Source organism: Pelodiscus sinensis, chromosome 2, assembly GCF_052426305.1.
Source record: "Pelodiscus sinensis isolate ZL-2025 chromosome 2, ASM5242630v1, whole genome shotgun sequence".
Lineage (NCBI taxonomy): Eukaryota > Metazoa > Chordata > Testudines > Trionychidae > Pelodiscus > Pelodiscus sinensis.
In genome coordinates, this window is record NC_143053.1 from 195,869,272 (window position 1) to 195,892,224 (window position 22,953).

The 22,953-nt window shown below is 41.1% G+C and overlaps 1 protein-coding gene across 7 annotated transcripts in view; it reads left to right on the forward strand.

Moving 5' to 3' along the window:
• Positions 1-22,953, forward strand: part of TBC1D5 (TBC1 domain family member 5) — a 525,247-nt gene that overhangs the window by 493,025 nt on the left and 9,269 nt on the right. For all 7 annotated transcript variants that reach the window (XM_089776643.1, XM_075922103.2, XM_075922104.2 and 4 more), the window contains 2 exons: positions 14,364-14,443; positions 16,230-16,406. In XM_089776643.1, the coding sequence (XP_089632769.1) occupies positions 14,364-14,443; positions 16,230-16,406 (257 nt within the window). The remainder of the gene's footprint in view (positions 1-14,363; positions 14,444-16,229; positions 16,407-22,953) is intronic.

Below are 22,953 nucleotides of genomic sequence, written 5' to 3' on the forward strand. Positions count from 1 at the left end.
ATGGTATACTTATTGCACTATGGACATCTCAGGATGCAGTTGTTCAAAGAACTTTAATTTACTTGTTAAATATTTCATACAGTTTAACATTTAATATGCTATATCCTTTATTCACTTATTTCTCCTTTTCTCTTGGACTATAATGTAGAAGTGTCACCCTAGCAGGTTCAAAAAATGTCCATGGTGTGGTCATACAATGTTCCTTAAGGACAAATATGACCTCTGTCTAATGTCTCAGAGCAGATTAAGACTAACCTGGTCTGTGGGATCTGCACCACACATCACTGTGGTTTCTCAGATCCCACAGTAATTGCTCCCTGGATACCCATTAAGTTTGTCATGAAAGTGAGTTTGATGTGTTAGTTTAATATCCAGTCAGTTTGGAAGGCCTGAAAGAGCAAAGCTGCAAGTGTTTCAGAGCCAAGTATCACAGCTGGACTTTAAGAGCTTTGGCACAGATTCAGTGACACAGGTTCTAATGCTGGCATTTAAAACCCTCTACAAAGTCGGTGCATCATCAGAGTTTGGATTCTGTTGATGTGCTACATCAGAGAAGTTCATCTTTTGATTCAGGGACAAAGTCCAGCTTCTTCTTCAGCACAGCTTTAAATCTGGAGACAGTCTAAATTCTGTGGAGCAGGAATGTAATTTATTATATGTATGTACAGTATCTAGCACAGGAGGGTCCTGCCATGCTTGTGGGCTCTCAAATGTTAAATAATAACACACAGGTGCACTCTGGAATATATCATTCACTTTCTGTCTCTGAAATACAGGACAGGAGTAAAGAGGTCTAGCTTTAGCAGGAGGTATGACAGAAGTTTTCACAGCTGCTCAGTCATAATGTAAACTTGTTTAGAGAAAATTATGAGAGGCTAATGCGACACAGATAAGGTTTATTTTTCATTCCTTAGGGACTGCCATTGTAATGGAATGCTAAAGTGTGTTACAGGTTAGACCTCTCTGGTTTGGCACCCTTGGGACCTGACTGGTCCTGGATGAGGGATTTTTCTGGACCAGGGAGGTCATTTCAGGCCCCCCCACTGTTGCCCCCTCCACTAGGTTTCCTGGCTCCCCCAGCAGCCCAACTGACCCATGCACCAGCTCCCATCCCCTCTCTAGTTCAGCTGATCCACACACTGGCTCCTGGCACTCCCTCTGCTGCCCAGCTAAGCTGCACGCCAACTCCCAACCCCCTCCCTCCCAGCCCAGATGAGCCACACACTGGCCCCCACCCCCTTCCCTCACAGCCCAGCGGAGCCGTGCACTGGCTCCCGGCTTCCTCCTCACAGCTCAACTGAGCTGTACAATGGCTCTCGGGTCCCCATCCCCCTGCAGCACCAAGGACTCTCTTATCCTCGAACATCTGTTGTCTTGCCAGACCAGAGAATTCCAGATTTTAGAGGTGCAACCTGTATACTGTTCTGCCACTAAGTGGTAAAATACCTAGCAGAGCTTTAAAAGATCTTATGATGGACACATCTGGTGTGTATAAGAAAGCACTTGTAGCCAGTCCCATATCTGCTGCAGGAGCATGACAGCCATCCAGCTCTCAACTTCATCTTACTAGAAAAACAATAAAAACCTTCAAGAGATCAGTCTGCATAAGGTAGTTTAGAATTCTCAGACTCAAAGCAAGGAATTTCCTCTCACAGAGGCCTTTGAGTCTTAAGTTTCAGACCTCCAAATACTGAAAACCTGAACATCTCCAGAATGATTAGCAAGTCACCTGGTATTTGTCTTGAGGAACAGTTTGGTCCATATCAATCTGGTCTGTTGAGCCAGTCTGCGCATTTTGGTTTTGAGAAATCCCACCACGCTATTCCACTCAACTCAATAATATAACTTAAGTTATACTGGGAAGAAAGATTATAGGAAATTCAGTTTTTTCATACAAAAAAGGTTGTCCAGGCCCATGCCATTGGAACAAAAGGGGTTTTTACCCTACAGTGCATCTCTCACAAAAGTTGCAAGGGTTAATGTCCATCCCAGAGGTTCAAGATTTCACTTATCTTGTCAGATAAAAGTTTCTAATGGTGTCTACTGGAAGTTTTTCTTCCTCTGTTAGTGGGCCAATTTAAAGCTTTGATTACTGTTCCACCACTATATAGTGCTGTATGTGTCAACAGAATGTGCAGCAATCCTGTTGTACTTTCAAAAATAAGAGGTCTGGTTTTTGCGTAAGTGGATTACTTACTGCTCCAAGAAACCACTTTGACAAGATCAAAGCATGTGCTTGTGCCACTACCACCAGAGAGCTCGATTTACTAAATTTCATGTTATATTATTCATCTTCTCTGTGGAAAATATTTGAGTTATATAGAAACTCTGCTTCCACACAGTTGTTCTCAAAGCAAATCTTTCACTTGTGAGTATTCTGAGCATAATGGACTTGGAAGGAAGAATTAAAATACAGTAAGTAATCGAAACAAAAAAAATTCTGTATTGGCACTAGCACAATTTCAGCTATGCTGTGAAACAGGGCTTTTGAAGCCTAATTGGACAAGCTTGCTTATTTTAAAAAATGAAAACTAGAACTAGAGGCCACTTCCATCTGTTTCCACACGTCAATAAGATTATTAAAAGGATGCATTTCTCCCAAAAAATCCATTCGTAGTTAGATGGGAAAAAGTAAAGTTGGTTTCATGGTTGTATTATTTGTATGCTGTCATATTGTCTGTTGATCTGTATACAATATTTGTAAAGCATGTGCAATGTAGTACTGAATTTGTAATTAATTATAGTGTGATAAGACTGAAGAGTATGAAATGGAAATTATAGCTGACTCTGTAAGCCAAGGTTGAAATGAAATATTATGTCATCTGTAGGGTGTGACTGAAATAAAATTAATCCCCTTTTACTTGCAGCATAAATAGCATAATCCATACTTTATAAATTCAGTGTTTTTTAAGATGCTGGAGGGGAAAAAGTCCACCTCACCACTCTACCTTGTAATTCAGAGAGAGCTTTGTTTTTTACAAAAGAACAAAAAAGTTTTAAAAGACCGTACAAAAAGCCCTTCGTATCAAATAAAGTTGTTTCCAATTTTTAAATTAAATTCATGAAACAAAAGGTTTCTATATAGCTGGACTGTCAGATAAGTGATTTTCTACACGCTCAGATCTATTTAGAAACAGCTTGTTCCATGCTATAATCCAAAATTGTAAGCAGAAAAAAATGAAATATCTATCTAATGATGGCAAATTATAACTTTGAGGTTAGTCCAACTTGAAAGGAGTTGCACATTAATAACATGTGCGGTGTATTAATGTTCATTTTGTATTTAAGCAGAGCTTTCAAGTGTGGTTCCATTCTGTGACATTCCATGCTTATGCCTTCTCAGTAATGCGCTTTGTTTGTAATCTTAGATGGTTTTGCTGACTGCCAGCCTCACAGTCTAAATCTGGGTTCTGAAAGTCAGGCTGGGTTCCGTTACATGCCTTATCACAGCAGTTCTCAAACTGTGGGTCAGGACTCCTTTTTAATGGGGTCGCCAGATGTGGTCTGGAATTGCTGGGGCCCGGGCATGGGGCCTGGGCATAAAGCCCAAGCCCAATCACCTGTGGCTGAATCTGAAGCCTGAGGGCTTCAGCCCTGGGATTCAGGTTGCAGGTCCCTGGCCTGGGACAGAAGCCCATGAGCTTCAGTCCCCCCTTCTGGGGTGTCACAACAATTTTTGTTGTTATGAAGGGGTTGCAGTGCAATGTAGTTTGAGAACCCCTGTGAACTTATCAATACTTCCGTCTCTGGGCTGGAAGACGTAGGAGTGCCCTTCTGAATTTTCAAAATAAGCTAGCCTGAGTTAAACTGAAAGTAACGTCCACGCAGCCATTGGCATCAATTTGACTAAGCCCTATAAAACTGTATCTTAACTTAGACAGTGGATCAATGCTACAGCAATCCATCTACTGGTGGTCGATTTATCTTGCCTGCTTAGACACAATAAATCGACCTCTGAGCACTGCCCTGTCAACTCCAATACTCCACCAGGTCAAGAAGGGTAGCCACAGTCTACAGGAGAGTAACCTCTGCCAACCTTACCGCATGGAAGATACTGCAGTAAGGTGAAATTGGATGGGTTAGATTTAGGGATGTTAAATATCAGTTAACTGAATGTCGATTAACCTCATGAATTCTTTAACTATTCTGTAGAGCCTAGGGGTGAGGCTGGCAGCCAGTGCACTCTGGCCCTATAGCTGGGGAGCCCCCTGTCACTTTGCGCTGCTGCTTCTGTATCAGAGGCAGCAATGCGGTGCCAGGCAGGAGCTGGTCCGCAAGGGGAGCCAGTTTAAAAACCAGCTCCCCTCGCAGACTGGCTGCCTATTGCCCCACAGTGCTGCCTCCAATATAGAGGCAGCAGTGCAGGGTGGTAGCAGCTGCCCCGTCTAGAGAGGGATCTTAGATTCTGGACCCAGTGAAAGTCGGACCTAGCCAGGCTGCCTGCCTGCCCGGCTCCTGACATACTTTAAATGCAAAGCCACAGCGGGGGTAGGTCTCGGACCCAGCGAAAGCCGGCATTGAGCAGGGCTGCTGGCCAGCCTGCTAGAAAATTTACTGGCGGGGGAGAGGGGAAAATGTGTGTAGTCTATAGTATTAACCTATAAGCTTTTTCTAATCGGTTAATCAACCACACTATTACATCCCTAGTTAGATTGACAGGACAAGGACATGTGGTGTAGACTTAGGCCTTAAAAAGGGTGTTCTAAGTGAGAAAGATAAAAACTTTAGTAAATAATTTTGCTGATGATGCACAAAATGGACTAAAATACTACAAAGAGTAAAATGCAGTAAAACACATTCTTTCTCCCCAGTTGTGGAATTTCTTCTCTTCTGTTAATATAGTCATATACCAGGAATAAACAAAAATTAAGCTGGATTGAAGTGAAAAATAAATAATATTCATTTTTTGCACCAATACTTCCATCTACAATAACTGGAAAATGCAACCTATTCCATGAGAGAGCTGCATTTTTTACTTCCTACTGAAACAAAAAAGTATTTTTTCTGATCCTGTAGACTACAGATGCCGGGCCTTAAAAAGTAGATGTATAGAAAAGTTAATTTAGGTCCTTTTAGATGTATAGTTGAACTCACAGTAAAAACTGAGCCTGGTTTTACAAGCAGAAGGATTTATTGGGTAACACAGTACAATAAAAAAAGCCACTAGATAAACCTAATACAAATACATTTTGAATACATTTTGAATATGTGGTATATGTAGAATAGAAAATGGCATGGCAAATCTGTTTTAATAGCAGGGATATGAGATGACTTTGCCATCAGTGAGTAGCATCATCACCCCAAAATCAGGTCAATAAAAATTTATATGACTCCTTAACATAGTCGCTCTCAGTTATATCTATGAAGTCACAAACTATAATTAAGTGTAGTTGCAGTTATTAGTTACTACTTTGCTGTCAAGCTAATTACTCAAGTTAAGGCTTATGCAAAAATTAAGCATACTAATTATAGCACTCCAGCTAGCTTTAATATTTATATGTTTCTCTCAAACTGCAGAACTTGCCTGATGTTCAAATATTATGCATCTGGACATTTTTTTGTGAGAGATGGATATTAAGAGCAAATTTTTTGCTCCCCGGTAAAAGTCTCATTGAAAAAGGCCTGTGTTGCATATTTAGTTGTTGGAGGGTTGAAGTTTGGAGGATTTGTGCTAAGGTTCTGCAGTGACTAGTGGAAATATAGATTTAGCATCTTAGATTGTTGAAAATGGGCTCACTTCCGTCAAATGAACAACCAGAGAGTTAATCTTTCTCTAGTTAAATAGGTGCATCACATCACATCAGATCATCACACTGTTGGCAGCTGTTGGCTGTGTGTGTGATCTCTCTGACTTCTCACTCAGTCCAGTGGTAAAGGTGCTTGGCCAGGTTTATAGTTTATGAAGCACAGACCTACTGTCTTATAGGTGTGACAGATACACTAACACATATATGCTTATCGCAGTGGATTCGGCTCAGTGAGCAGTAGGATTCTGAGCTAGGGTTGCCAGGTGACCAGTATTGAACCAGACCGTCCATTATTTTCACCTCCTGTCCGGTAAAAAAAAAAAAATTCAGAAAATACCAGACACCTAAAATGTCCGGTACTTTCTGATATTTTCCCGGCCAAGAGGCGAAAATCCTGGACTGTCCGGCTCAATACAGAGGCAGCCTGGCAACCGTAGCGCTTTCTGGGGAGCGGTCTAGTCAGGCGCAGGGAGGCAAGATGGTGGGTGGCCGCTGGCAGCCTGTTAGGGCCAAAAAGCCTCACCATGCGATTTTTAAAGAGGCCATGGTGTTTGTTTGGTTTTTTGTTTAGCAGCTCTCGGGGTCCTTTTTTTCTTTTTTTTTTTTTTTTTTTGCTCAACAAACTTTTTCCAGGCATGTTTTTTGTTGTTTGGTATTTTTTCTGAAACCATCTGGCAACTCTAGTCTGCGCTCTCATCTCAGCAATATAAAGATGCCCCCTCTAACAGTCCTCTTTTATACACTAATATAAACATGTTGCATATTGTAACTCTCTACCTTGTATGTGTTGTTTTGATGAAAGCATCTCTAACCAGCACCTTGTCTTCATGACGTTATGTTTGGGAGGGGTCAGTGCATCCCTGTATCATCTTGTATCACAACTTGGTATCAGGGAGTTCTGGCATGATACTTCTGGAATTGTTTAGGCAAACAACCTGTGCCTAGCACTTTCTAAGAGTTTTTGTGGTTTTGCAATCCTCTTCTTGCCAACTTCAATGAACATACACGTAGCCATGTTCTGTAATGGGCTGACTTTTGCTCATAGCTTGACGCTTGCTATCTTTGCTGGTCAAACAAGCCAAAATTAAAGTAAACTGAAGTGAAATAATTAAATCACTTAATTTTTATTTCCATGGGTATTTTACCTGAGTAAAGACTATGATTGGATCCTCAGTAGCTTAAATATCATATGAAGCACAGTATCATTTTACATTTATGAGCTTAACAGGAAAACTCTCTACTACTGAAGCTGGAAAAGCTGTATTGTAATCACAAAACAACCCTGCAATTAATTTGAAGATTAAAATCCACAGTGCACACATGATTTAAACATTGGACAGTTTGTAATTCTTCTGAGCACTTTAATATTGGAACCAGAGGCAGAAAATAAATCTACAGTACACATGGTCTCATTTGTCTTGGATGCCTTAGCGGCATGGCTGCGCTATTGAGTGATGTTTTCTTCCTGTGCTAACAGGACATCTTAAAATGCTAATAGGAAGAGTCATAGTGAAATAAAATTAATGTGTCCAATTTTAAGCCCAGTGTAACTTTGGAGCCTTACTCAAAATACTGGAGTTTTTTCCATCCTATCAGTTTAAGGAGAGAGTTTGCAGTAGCAAGAGCTTCCAAATGAAAAACCCAAGTTGAGGAGGAAGGTGGAAAGACTATGGGATGATTTACTAATCCAAATGTTCTAATTGTTTTTAATTTATCCTTGTGTTTTCAATTATATTTAGTTTGTATTTTGCTGCTTATGATTGCAGATATATTTCCCCTCAGTTTTTCCCATATCATCACATCACCAGCCTAAAAAAGAAAAAAGCAAACCTGGGTTTTCTTCAATTATGATAGGACTCCATCGTTTTCTGTTTATTTTAGCACTTACAGGTTCTTCCCAAAACTTCAATATCATTACATCTGCCATCTGAAGACATTATAATACTTGTAAGAGTCCTGTCACATCATGAGGAGTTATCTAGGTAGATGTGTGGTACATTTGGGGATTAGTAAGAAGAGCAATTTCAACCTTTTCTCTGCTGAAAAGTTTTAATTGAGGTCTAGAAATGAAAGGCTGGGTTCTATAACCAGTGTTTCAGTTTTCTGGATACAAAATGTTGTGCCTGATGAAAAAGATTGTAATTTACATTAAACATTGATGTAAGATGGCAAAATAACACCGCACATACTCCAACGCATCTGCACAATTTATATGGAAATCTTTAAGAAGTATTATTGACAGTTAGTGCTGAATGTGTGCCAGGACTCTAACTTAAAATTAAATAGATTCAAGTTGCAATGTATAATTGTCTTCCCACTAATTATAAACTGTATTAGAAGAATGTTCTTTTCCTTTGTTTCCCTCCATTTTGTTCCCTGGGCTTTTCAATATACTGTTTAGATTTGATAAATCTGTTGACACCATATAAGTTTCCTGCATACAGTGCCAAGACATGATGATGTTCTAATAGTCCTTCCAATATAATCTGTTGTTCTATCCGCCTACAATACACCTCTTCAGTGAAAACAAAGTTTTCTTTAACTTCATTCAAGCAGCTTTATCCCTTCCCCCTAATTAGTGAGTCTAAACCTAGACTAGGAAATCTAATTCATGCTAATATACACTGTTCTTTTAATGAATGGGCTAACTTTGGGCACAGAGAAGTGTACTGGGCACTTTTATGGTGTGACTAGACTTGCTGCACAAAATGGGCCCCCTTCATCTGTTAGTTCAGTATATTAAAGGAATATATTAATCCATAGAATGCATAGCTAAATTCTAAAAGGTATGTCATTCAATCTGAGACTGTAATCCTCCAAAGTAGATTACTTTAAAAACTGAATATTCAAAAAAGAACTCTTATTTTATAGATCTGTTCAATTTATATATTCAGAGTCAGATCGGCTCATTTTGATGCAAGAAGAAAAACTTTCTCTGATAGGGTTTTTTAAAAGATAAATACCTTTTGAAACAGAGTAAAATGTTACAGTTTTAGAAGCTGAGTGGAGATGGTTTAATGGGTAGAGTGCAAGAGAGGCAGCAGGTGATATGCCATAAATGTGATTTATCACATGGATAAAACCACCACATATTTGGCTCTGTTGTGGCCAGCCCTGCACAAATACAAAAGATAGAGTGCATCCCTTTGCACCATTCTGAAATAGCTACGGCCAGCTCCACACTATGGGGGAAGTATGCATCTGACGAAGTGGGTCTTTGCCCACGAAAGCTTATGCTCTTACACTTCAGTTAGTCTATAAGGTGCCACAGGACTCCTCGCCACTATGGGGGAAGTTTGTCTTAAAGTACAAAATTCCAGGTACATAAAAAAACATTGCTGGAGTCGCTAGACCTTAAGCCAAGCTTCTGCACTGTCATCATAGAGGGATCATATTTGTTCATTTTTTTTAATTGTATCCTTTGGTATATATGGTTGTGACTACTTTCTTCCACTATTTGATCTGAGGAAGTGGGTCTGGCCCACGAAAGTTCATCATCTAATAAACCATCTTGTTAGTCTTTAAAGTGCTACATTGTCCTGCATTTTGCTTCAGCTACCCCAGACTAACACGGCTACATCTCTATCACTATCATAGAGGGAGGTCAACAGAAGAAATGTTCCCATCAACTTCACTTACTCCTCACAAGGAATAGAAGTACTGGTCCCAATGGGGGCACTCTTAGCGTTTGATTTAACGTGTCTTTACTAGACCAACTAAATATACTACCGAAAGATGGACCACCACAGCATCAAGCTTTCTGCTTAGACGTGGCCTAAGAACAAGGACTGTGTAAATCTAGTACCATTGCCATTTTTCATAGGAGCTTATAATGCATAGGAGCACTCGCTAGAAGCTATCAAAAGGTGACACAGTGCCTACATTTTCCTGGCATTCCTTTGAGAGGCACCATGCTGCTTTCGGGCTAGTGCACCTCTGCACTGACCACAATGTTAGTATATTTATATATCAAGCAATTGCTTTTTTAAAAAAAATCAATAGTTACCATTTTAGATTTTACCAATAAGAGAATAATTGGTTTTCAGTCCAATAGGACATTAACTGTTGGTAAATAAGTGAGTTTTTAAAGGTGACTACTGAATATGAATTATTAGTAATATTGTATCCAAATACAAATATAAATATATGACAAGAAGAACACAAGAAAAGTCATCTCAGAGTCTGAAATATTGTTTTTTAACCAATATCAAGTTTTGTTACTTTAGCTTTAGTATTTCACACTTGCAATATCTTTAATTTTCAGTAACAATGTGGTTTCCACTACAATGTTAAGTTTACACTAAGGCTATGTCTACATAGCAACATTATTTCAGAATGTCAGTATGTTATTCTGAAATAACATAGTGCACGTCTACGCTACAAGCTTTTATTATGAAATAATGTCGAGCTGGAGGAGGACTTCTTACTTTGACTCATAGTAACCTTCATTTCACGAGGAATAAGGGAAGTTGAAGGAAGAGTGATCCTTCCTTTGACTTCCTGCTGTGTAGACAGCACCAAAAGCCAAATTAAGCTATTTTAACTTCAGCTATGCAATTGACATAGCCAAAGTTACGTAGCTTAATTTGACTTTAGCCCTGCTGTGTAGATGTACCCTATGTAAACACAGGTCAATCTGTGGCCACACTGAATAAATGTACATCATAAAGAAGTACACATCAGAGCTCAGTCAAATTTGCCCCACTGTATTTATCATTGCTGTTTGTCAATCTCAAAATATCAGTCAGATGAAGCAATCAGTCTTCATTCAGTACCAGTTCAATATACTGTAGATTAAAAAAAAATAAATTTTATGAATTTGCATTTCAAAGACACATCCTTTTATCATTTTAAACACTTTTAGGCACTGCTTTTGAAAACTGTGCAATGAAATCATGTTCAAAGATGGCACGCACAATGCGAAGGAGGTGGATGAGACTTTGACTACTTGATATTATTGTCTTTATATGCAAAACAATTAACCTTTCATAACCCCATTAGTTTGAAAATGAAAATAATTCACTCATTGTCATTTGGGGATGTTAAGGAAACCACTAGAAACTTGTTGGGTTTTGTTAATAAGCATCAATGTCTATATATCATACTAAATTGTCTGCAGAGGTCATGCAGAGAAATTAACTTTCAGATCTGATGGCCAACTTTAAATGAGGTGTATGGATTCCAGTTTCACATTCAATCCAATTATAATGGAAATGCAGCCTCTCTTATAAAATAAAGGGAAAATGGGGAACTGTAAGAGTAAAGGAGACTGAAACTGAGATATACCATGTACAATATATTTATAATTTAGATACAGTAGTCACCTTTAAAAAGTCAACTGTTTACCAGTAGTTAGTGCACTGTTGTATTGAATACCAAAGATTTTCTTGTCATTGTAGTGCAACTGAAATAGAAATTATATTGTGACAAATGTATTGGGGAACTTAGAAGTATTAGGACCTTTTTAATCTTTCCTAATAACCCTTTTTTTCTTCAGTAAGTGTCACACTGAAGGATCAGTATGTGAAACACGAAATACATGATCTTATTGAATCCCTGACACTTGTATGAACCCTATTCTTCTACTCCTGGTTGGGAAAGATTTAGAACTGAAATAAAGCATCTTTCTTCTTGATGTCCCCAGGTTAAGTATCCTAAACTGAAAATGTGAGTGTTGCAAGTCGCTAGTTCTCCTCCATTCTGACTTTGAAGAATGTTCTTGTAATCACAGCTCCGGTGATAAAGAAGAAAGCTAAATTTAATGTGATCCTGGCAACGTTGAATGTGCACAAATCATTGATCAGCAGCCAGCACTGGCAAGGCAGCAATCATAATAAAGCCTGCAGCTGTTTCAAGCCAGCTCCTCTCAGAAGGTGCCATGTGCATGTAAAGGTGCCACAAGAGACCCTAGGATAAGAGAGGAGATTAATAGGAGAGACATTTGCCATAAATAATAGGTGGTAAAATATAGGAGGAACTGAAGAGGGGAAGCAGACCAAGTACACTAAAGAGAGATCTCTCTCTGCCATCTCTGATTTTTCTTCAAGTTGATTGCCCACATTTCATTCCACATTAGGTATGTATGTTCGCCATGTGCACCTGCACCAGATGTTTTTCTCTAGTAGTATTCGTGGGTGGAGCAGGTTTGGCACCCTCTGGAGTGATTCCTGCATGGCACAGTATGAGACGTTGCCACCTACCCCTACTTTCAGTTCCTTCTGGCCTCTAATGATGGTGAATGGACTTCTGGAGCTTCAACCAGTTTTGTTATCTCTAATTCTAGATGAACACATTCTTTGCATAATGTAAAGTTTCATAGTTTAGTTCCCTTAATGCAGTACTTTAGCATTAGTTTTGTAATGTGGAGGTTGTCCCAGACAGGACTCTCACTAGAGAAAGAGCATGCCCCAAACTTCAAATCTGATTAATTGTGCAAGCATCCGAGGGCAAGGGGCACATTAGCGACAAGTGTCGCATTTGCAAGTCTTTTAATCCCCAGACAAAGAAAGAGACATTCGCCTCGGGGCACTTCTAATGGAGCCAGCACTGACCCTGGCACTGGATCAAAAGTCAGACTCAGCCCCAGAGTGCCCCACCAACACCATCTCCCACTATATTTAAGCCAACACCATCTCCCACTCACCAGCTCTGATCAAGAAGCTGAAGGGATCAGCAAGGGGAAGATCTCTGACATCCTGAAAGGGAAAGGAGAGATCAGGAGGACAGCCAGGACCCCTGATGGGTGGCTCATTGCCTACATCTGGGAGTCAGGCCACAACTCAAGCCGAGCGGTCCAGCCCTTCCTATCTCAGGCTACTTACTCTGGGAAGTAATGAAGGCCTTTGGCACTTACAGGAGTCATCAATGCCCAAGGCTGCAGCCCCCCACTCTGCAGGAGGAAATGGCAGAGCTCATGAAACCAGCCTCCTCATTGTCATTGTTCCCCTCACCCAGTTCCACAAAATGACACAGAAGTGCACCAGGAACATCTGAATGGGGTTTCTCTGAAGCTGGGGGTCTGGGCCTGGGGGAAATGATGGGTGCTTACTGTCGCCGCACCACCCCTGCTTCTCCATTGTGGCAGTGCCGGGCTGGAGCCACCTTCAAGACAGTCGAGGACCATTAAAGGTCTGTGGAAAACAACTTGAGAAACACTGCTTTACACCTATATCTGGGTGATCTGATCTGAATTGCCATCAGTGATGTGAACTGCCATCTTTACATCATGGCTTTTAGATCTAACTTTCTAACTGTCTTCTTATGACCCATCTCATCCCCACTTGCTCTCATCTCGTTCTGTAGGTATTTATCTTAAATTCAACATGGCCAATCTGTACTCCTTTTCTCTCCTGTGAAATGCTCTGCAGTGCCATATTCTCTCAGGGTACGTCTAGACTACATACCTCTGTCGCCAGAGGCATGTAGATTAGGCTACCCGGCATAGGAAAATGAAGCGGCGATTTAAATACTCGCCCCTTCATTTAAATTTAAATGGCTGAGCCGATCAGCTGTTTATCAGCTCAGCGCGGTAGTCTGGACGCTCCGCGGTTGACATCAAAGGCATTTGTCGACCTCCCCGGTAAACCTCATCCCATGAGGCATACCGGGGAGGTCGACATATGTCTTTGATGTTGACCGCGGAGCGTCCAGACTACCGTGCTGAGCTGATAAACAGCTGATCCGCTCAGCACGGCACCCATTTAAATTTAAATGAAGCAGCTATTATTTAAATCACCGCTTCATTTTCCTATGCCGGGTAGCCTAATCTACATGTCTCTGTCACCAGAGTCTAGACATACCCTCACTGCTGACAACACTACTGTCTTATCCCTATTCGTCATATCTGTAACAGAAGCTTTGACTTCTCATTCTTTCTTGCCCTGAACATGCAGGGTGGTGTTTTGTACCTTCCTCTTATACACTTATCCTGGTCTCAGCAAATCCCCTGTGAAAGGGCTTCCCAGGGGATCCTTGAAAAACACACTTTCAGCTGTCTTCCTTCGGCCAGATATAAAACTATTAAGGTCCCTTTACTCTAGTCTGTGTAAAAGAGTAAAGGGGAGGGAGCAGAGGTGAGGATTTCATTCTTGGTACAGATAGGCCAAGGAAATCTACATCAGTGCTGGCAATAGGAAGTAGCTGAACTAGAAAGAGGGCACTCTTAAACTAACATAAGGGGTACACAGGTACTACTGCTGTGTAAAAATTCCTGAGTGCTTCCTGGTATGTTCCCAGAGTCAAGAAGGTTACACACCTGAATGGGGATGAAAGCAGAAGCAACCAGATGACTAGATCCTTTAATTTAAAAACTGGAGCTCATGAAGATTATAGTCATCAGCTTTCTTCTGGGGCTCAGGAATAGTCTGTTGTGTGCCCTGATTGATTCAACTAACAGCATCATTGTGGGAGTTCTTACAGATGTATAGATTTGTCTAGCCAAGTTTCTCATGCCTTCTACAATGAGTAAAGCTGCCACACTGTGGATCGATGTGACTGTGTTTGCGTGACAGCATTAGACATTGGTGCTAATTTGTGAGCATACTAGTGCTGACTGTAAGTTGGTGGCAGGTAAGTACTGAGTGATCATTTAGGAAAATATTGTTCTTTGTGTTGCAGGAAATATTCAGGAAGTCATATTACAGGAACACCTGGAGAAAGAAGATGAAATTCTGGTGTCGCTGGCTGGCTTGAAGCAGGTATAGATATTGACTGAATTCATCTTTACAAAGATTAATATAATTAAGCTTTACAGGACTCTTTTTCTGGAGGTGAAATTGAACCATAGAGAGTTAAGCATCCTACTCAGTCTCAATTTCAGGAAGTCTATGGTAGCCTGAGAGTAGCACCCTGGTAGCTCTATTCTCAGTTTTCAGCTTTAATCATTCATTAAACCATCACTCCTTCAATGCATAACATACACAGTATTCAATACCCATGCGTCTATCACCTGTATCAAAAAAGCCAATATTTCAGTGTCATTTGAGATGAAGAAAAAGTACTACTACGTTCCTTAGACAAGAATATTACTGAACAATGTGCATCTGCCATTTAGAACTATTTCACTTGTGTTAGTTCCGGCATATCTTTTAACTGGTGTACCATAATGTATGCCCAATATCGAAGGCCTTGTTTGCACTACCAAGTCCTGTCACCCAAAACTGTCTTTTTATGACAGAACAGCGAGAGCATACACAGTGCAATGTAACTTTTGTTGGGAAAACATCCCAGTTTTGGTGACAAAATACTTCCACCCCATGAGGGTATGTCTACGCTGCCACCCTAGTTCGAACTAGGGTGGCTAATGTAGGCATTTGAACTTGCAAATGAAGCCGGGGATTTAAATTCCCCGTAGTTCGAACTACCTGCCTGCAGCTACCTGCGGCACGGACTAGGTAGTTTGAATTAAAGCTCCTAATTCAAACTACTGTTAAACCTCCTTGTAGGAGGAATAACGGTAGTTCGAATTAGGAGCTTTAATTTGAACTACCTAGTCGGTGCCACGTGTAGCCGCGGGCAGGTAGTTTGAACTACGGGGCATTTAAAAATGGCGGCACCTGGGAACATGCAAATGAAGCCTGGGATATTTAAATCCCAGGCTTCATTTGCAAGTTCAAATGTCTACATTAGCCACCCTAGTTCGAACTAGAGTGGCAGTGTAGACATACCCCAAGAGACTTTATTTCCTTCTCCCTTTATTATTGACAAAAAGCTAGTGTAGACACTGCTGTTGGTTTTATTGACAGAACTGGCTTCTGCCAGTATCCCACAATGCCTGTCCTGATTTGATCTCTGCTTCCCCTCAGGCATGCGCCCCTCCCCTTTCATAGCTCCACGAAGTATCTGATAGCTGAGTGTGTTGCTCCCTTTGGGAAACAAACAAAAAGCAAATGATTGGAATGATCCTGTTCTGCCCTGTACTAGGAACAGTGACAAGCAGACTGCTGCCGCAGGGGCCTGGCCACTGTGCTGCTTTTGGTCATTCCTCAGCAGAGAGAGCTCACAGAGCAGCTGAGAATGCTGTGGGAGAACTTGGAGGGAATCCTGTAATGCGCAGGTATCAGTTCTGCCTTCCGTCAATACTACACTGTAGAATACATACCCACAGTGCATTGCTCACACTGCCTAGGATGGTGCCACCAACGTGGATATGATTTAGCGACGGGGAGAAAGTGTTTTGTTGACTTTTGGTGGTTGTTGTAAGTTTTGTTGACAAAATTTGGTAATGTAGACAAGGCCTAACTGCTGGAGAGCATATAAGTAGTTTGTTCTTTTTAAATACTTTGTGTGTTCCAGTTTTTGGTAGCACCCCAGTGCTTGATCTTTAACCAGTGCAAATATTACCATTTATCTTGTTTTCCTCAAAAAAAAAATGTAGTAAATCACTTTAAAAAAATATAGTGCATGAGAGGCATGCTGTCTGCCTAGCCCAAGCTTTAGAGATTTTTCCTAATGTTCTTATTTTTCCTTCTGCTTGGCAAATAGATCAAGGATATTCTAAAGGGCTCCTTACGTTTCAACCAGAGCCAGCTGGAGGCTGAAGAGAATGAGCAAATCACAATAGAAGATGATCATTACTGTTCCAGCACTCAGAACAAAGAAATGGGTGATATCCTAAAAGGATCTGTTATGGCAAAGCAACACTGCCTCTCAATACTTCAGGTAAGTAGTAACTTGGCTGAAATGGATGTAGTTTCCTGATGGAAATAGTGTGGCATTCATTAAACACCGTGAGAATGTTTTTCAGAAGTGCCTAAAATCTCACAAATTGTGACAATTTTGAAAACTTATTTTTGTGACTTAAGACATTTACCTACAAATGCAATTTTAAAAATGTTCTATTTAAATAGCTTAAAATAAATTAATACAATGTCAAAAAAGACATGGAGCTCCCTTAGCTGAATCAGTTTTCCCAGGGTTTGAATTTCTCTGTGATGTTTTTGATCCCTTTTCTTGGTTCTCTGCTTTTCCTTTTCACCTTTTCTATTTGTCTCTTAAGTGCTGATGGATCCCACCTCATTCTTCCAACTAGTGTCCCTCCCTTTTTTCCCAGAAGCATTGCCTCCTTATCGCTGGTAGATAAGGCTTTGAGCCCAATCCTACTCCCAGCGAAGTCAGTTGCAAAACTCCCATTGACTACTTTGATTTAAGGTTTTGTAAACATCAAGTACAGTTGGTTTTCATTTTGTCTGAATAGTTCTCAGCTGCTTCTCAGTAAACTAGTTTCATATTTAAAAGGGTTCAAAATAAATTTTAAAAGAATGCTATAAAGGTATTATTGGTGCTTGGGATTTAACATTTTCCTGTGGGTAGATATTCTCATTGCCTCTGTCCTCTAGAATTCAATTATGCAACAGCTGATTACTGCATTGCACCAGTGTGTCCAACTTCAAGTGCCAAAAAAAGATACAGCTAGATCATTTTAACTTCTCATTCCCTCTTAGTTGTTTGAGGTTTCTTTATTGGCTTTTTTCCTTGAATCAGTACAATGCTTTCACCCTTCATGAAAAACGGTTACAAAAGATTGCACATTACATGGCTTTTGTCTTTGTTGAGCCAAGGGATTTTATATAGCGTGTAATTGCATAGTCATGTAACCACATGAAATTTTAGTGGTTGCACGACTATTCAATAGTTCCCAAAGGTGTGGGGCCAGCAGCCAGTGTACTCCCGGCCCCATTCCCGGGGAACTCCTCCCATCCTGTGCTCTATCACAGGCAGCGGTGCAGGATGGCCGCAGCTGCTGTTTGCGGTAGGCTAAGTTCTCCATGGACAGAGGCTGCTCTGCAGCAGCAGCTCCTGTCTACAGGGAGATTGGACCCCACATGGACAAGGGTTGCTGCCATGGAGCAGCCACCCCATCCACCACATGCTGCTGCCTCTGATAGAGAAAGTAACTAGGGGAGACAGGCGGCACCATAGAGCCGGTTCTGAGAGGCCAGCTTTTAAGCTGGCTCCCCCCAGCACTGGCTGCTCCCTGAAGGTGGGAGGGAGGCGGATCTGCACAGCCAGCACTCACAGAGAGCCAGCTGAAAAGCCAGCTCCCGCCTCCCCCACCTTGCTACCTCTAATACAGAGGCAGCAAAGGAGGGGAGTGCGTGTAGTCAACAGGATTAACCGATAAACCTAGGCTTATCAATTAATTGTCATTGTCTACATGTTGACATCACTAGTTGAACCTGTAATCGTATTAGTAGCTGTTTATACTTATTAATGTGTGATTTCCAGTAAGAACTCCTCAACAAAGTTCAGAAATTGCTTCTGTAATACACCAGCACCAGTATCTCTACCCACAGCACTGGGAAATCAGTATCAGCATTCTCATTGCCATGGTCCAGTCATGTGAACGACTAGCCGATAAGCAAATGCTTATTAGATAGTCAACAGGCTAGTTGACTAGTTACTTCTCCCCCTTGCCGCCTCTATTAGAAAGAGGCAGCAAAGGGAGGGGGGAGATGAAGGGATTCTTCAAAGCAGCAGTGCCATGTGGAGCCTAGGGCCAGACCCTGGGCTCCATGCTGCACTGCCACTTTGAAATGCCACATGTAGCCCAGGGCCAGCTGGGGTGTCCCCAGGCTGCACATAGCGTTTCAAAGCAGCAGCACCACGTGGAGCCCAGGATCAGCTAGGGACTCCCCCGCTGACCCTGGGCTCCATGCAGCACTGCTGCTTTGAAATGCTCTGGGGAGCATGGCACCAGGCTCCCCATGGCATTTCAAAGCAGCAGTGCCGCAAGGAGTCCAGGGTTAGTGGGGGAGTCCCCAGCTGATCCCAGGCTCCATGGGGTGCTGCCGCTTTGAAATGCCTCAAGGAGCCTGACACCGGGCTCCCCACAGCATTTCAAAGCAGCAATGCTGCATGGAGCCCGGGGTCATTCCCCAGCTGACCCTGGGCTCCACGCAGCACTTTCACCTTTGGAGAGTAGCAACAGCCCTAGGGCTGTTACTATACTTCCAAGGTGGAGGCGCCCTATCGACTAATCAAATAGTCGATGCAAAATGCATCGACTATTTGATTAGTCAGTTGCTCGATATTTAACATCCCAAGTCCATTCTAGTCTGTGCTCAGTTTTCTACCACAGCTTGTTGAACCAACTCAGCACTGCTGGAGTGAATGAAAGGAAATAATAGAGTTACTTACATAGTCCTGTTTTTTGTTTTACCTAAAACTAGTGAAACAGGAAGTTGTGATTGTTAAAAGCAAGAGGATTTGTATGATCAGCTGTTAAAAATTGTATTTCAATATTAAAAATAAAATTTATCTCATTTGACTTAATTATGGTAGCTGCAAATATAAAAGGTTTTTACATTTCATGTTTACTAGCTCCTTTATAATGGATGTTGATACAGACCCGACTGAGTGCCCCTTCCTGACCACCTTCTAGGCCTGCTGTGAGGAGAATTCAAGACTTTTTGCTCTAGGTTCTCAGGGGTGTTTTAAAGTTGTGTCTAGGGTTGCCAGATGGTTTAACCAAAAATACCAAACACACACACACACAAAGAACCCCAAGAGTTAAGCAAAATAAAATCAAAAGCTTATCCCCTTTAAGAAAAGGTTTTGAAGCTTTTTGGCTCTAACAGACTTTCGCCGGCTGTCCGCAATCTTGTCTTCCTGCTCCTGGCCAAACAGCTCTCCTGTGGAACCAGGTAAGCACCCGGTATTTTTGCCTCCTGGCCGGGGAAAAAAATCAGAAAATACTGGACATTTTAGGTGTCCAGTATTTTCCGAATTTTTTTACCAGACAGGTGAAAATACCGAACTGTCCAGTTCAATACCAGATACCTGGCAACCCTACTTGTGGAATCTGAACAGAGTCCAGCTGCTACCCCAGGTTTGAGTCCTTAGACACATCCTCAGGGTCAGATAATGTAACTGCACCCCCTTTCTGAGTGCTTGAATCTGCTCTGCAGCCGCCTTGCCCCACTTCTCAGTACTTAAACACACCCCTGTCTCAGAACTCCATCCCCAAAAGGGGTGATGCTCTGGGTTTACAGATTAAATCTCTCAGGTGCACAAAGTAGTTGTGAAGCAGCCCACACGCAGTTTTCTCAGTCTATCAACTTTTCCTTAAGGTTCCTGTCAACAGATAGCACAGAAGAGCACAGATCATATAAAATATCCTAAATGCAGCATTCCTCACTTTCATCCTTCTCTTGGAAGGCCATCTATATTTCAGCAAACAGGGCCATGCATTTCCTTGTTTATTTTGTCATTGCAGCACCCTTGTCTTAATGTGGTGCAAAATGGTTCTCTCCCCAGTTCCTCCCTGTGAGTTCTTTGATAGACTCCAAGTGGGTCACCTACTTCTTTTGTTCTGCCTTTTGGTAACTTTCTACTGCTTTGCACTCGCGTCCCTTCAAACAAGAAGAGAACATGTTCCAATGTGTTTTACTTTGAACATACTGTTGGTGAGTGCTGATCATTCACCATTTCTCTAGGCTGGCACAGTAATGGTACAACCCTGCTAACTCATTGAAGATTCACATACATATAAAGTATTCCATGACAAAGCAATTTCATGATGCAGTTTCATAACATCATCCAAAGTTCAAAAGAGATACAGAAAGAAATCCCAGTTCATCACGGATGTCATTACTGCTTTTAGCCATGGTTATTAAAACCAGACTTTTCTGCCATAGTGAATGCATTTGTTAAATTCCAGTGGTAACCCGCTTGAGAACATGTGGGCTAACACGAATTTAATCAATGCCTTCTATATGGCAAGAAAAGAAAGTCTGGTTTTAACAAAAGCAGTTAAAGCAGTAATGACATGTAAGCTGAAAAGCTTCTCTTGCTTACCAGCAGAAGTTGGTCCAGGAAAAAGATCCACTTTGTGTCTCTAGTATCCTGGGACCAACACGGCCACAACACTGCATGTCTAATGACAACTCGTTTTATATAATAGCATCTTACTTTTCACATAAAAAATATTTGCGCCTTAGTATTGATATAGTAGATGCCTTATTAATAATCTTTAACATTGATTGATAGTATAAAATGAAAGGTAAGGTATAACACACAACACCTTCTGTGTTTGATAGTGCACATATTACTTGGGCTGCTAAGGATTTATTCTCACATTGTTGTAAATGAGACTATTCACGAAAAACTGCTGACAAATGTAAGAGTTGTGCAAACTTAGCCCTAATGAAACATTACATAAGATTTTTCAGCTTTAATCTTACTATGTATTTTTAAAATATGTGTTTGTCTATCTGTGATTGTATTTGTTTAAGAACTCCTCCTAAACATGAGGGGAGTGTCTAGACTGGCAAGTTTTTCCGCAAAATCATCTGCTTTTGCGGAAAAACTTGCCAGCTGTCTACACTGGCCACTTGAATTTCCACAAAAGCACTGACGATCTCATGTAAGATTGTCAGTGCTTTTGCGGAAATACTATGCTGCTCCTGTTCGGGCAAAAGTCTTTTTCCGAAAGACTTTTGCGCAAAAGGGCCAGTGTAGACAGCAGAGATTTCTTTTCCGCAAAAAAGCCCCGATCGCAAAAATGGCGATCGGGGCTTTTTTGCGGAAAAGCGCGTCTAGATTGGCCACGGACACTTTTCCACAAAAAGTGCTTTTGCGGAAAAGTGTCCTGTCAATCTAGACGCGATTTTCCGAAAATGCTTTTAACGGAAAACTTTTCCATTAAAAGCATTTCCGGAAAATCATGCCAGTGTAGATGTAGCCAAGGAGTTCCTGAACAAATAGACCGCCAAAGAGCTAGAACTACCAAATTTGGTATGCAGCTTCCTCTTGTTGATAACATAAAGCAAGGTAAAAGGTTTCATTGTGCCAAGACAATGGGATGTGTCTGGAATTTGATTATTTACCACAAAATAGAAAGGAAGGAGTCTGATAGGAAGGAAGTTATACTGTAGAATGACCACAGAGGCATCAAGAGGACCCTGTTGGGATAGCAGGGGTGGAAAAAGGGACAGCTATCTACTATATATTTCAGGGTGTTTGTCTGTCTGTATGTCTATCTGTCTCCCAGATGGGGGACATGCACCGCTACTCTGGCTGTACCCGCTGCAGCTGCAAGGACCATGGAGAAAGGTGCTTTTCACATGGCCTCAAACTGCTGCGGTGAAAGAGAGCTGGGTTGTCCTCTCTCCACAGCACAGCCTGCAGACTGAACCCCTCATCCCCAGTCCCAGCCCAGAACAATTATTTAAACTTATTTGAATTTAGGGTCTGAAGCAACTCCAGATAAATCTTCTGTTGGTTAATATCTGCAGATTAGGATGCATTCACTTTTTTGGGTTCAGTGCATTTATTCTTATTAATCTTCTCTCTTATTTTCTGGGAGTTCCAATTATAGTAATGAGCATAACTTTATTACAACAACAAAAATAAGAAAGCAACTTTAGAACTGCTTATTGTTGAGAAGAAATATTAATACCCCAGCATTCTTTGCTGTTTCTGACTACTTTGTGTCTAGACATAGTTTTGACCCTATGTCATGAAAATTAAAAGATACAAACTTCTAAGTTTAGTAGCCAGTGAAATGAGCACATTACTAATTTTTTCCAAGCAGGACCACAGCTTTTTAGTCTTAATGAAGGTAATATGCTACAATGATATTTCCAGGTCAAACTGGAAGCATTTTCTGAATATAGCATAAAGTTTAAAAACGTCTAAACCTTAATGATTTAGAACATGTTGTGTTGCTTTAGTTTCATTCCTACCTAATATATTTCCAGCAGAATAAATTTGACTGTATGTGTGAGTAATTCTATTTATTGTGGCCTTTTATGGCTGCTGAGTCTATTATCTAGAAGTTACATTTATATTCCAGAGACTCTGGGAGACCTGTCATTGATCACTGTTGGGAGACAGGAAACTGGGCAAGATGGATCTTTTGTCTGACCCAGTATGGCCTTTCTAATGAAAATGTCTTGGGCCCAAATCTCCTCTCATCTACAGTAGGCCTCTCATCTCACATCAGTATTACTCAGTTGAATTAATTAGTGTTACTGCAGATTTATATTGGTGTAAATGAGATTAAAATCTGGCCCATTGTCTTTCATGTTTTTTAGATATGGTTTATTTGTCACTTCATTAATCAAAAGAGAAACCCACCCCATATCTAGGTTTGCCCGTCTGTAAAACGGGAGTAATGATACTGACCTCCTCTGTAAAGAAAATATTTTTTAATAGAAAGATGGAAAACACTATACAGGAGCTTGGTGGTATTGTTCATAGAGTT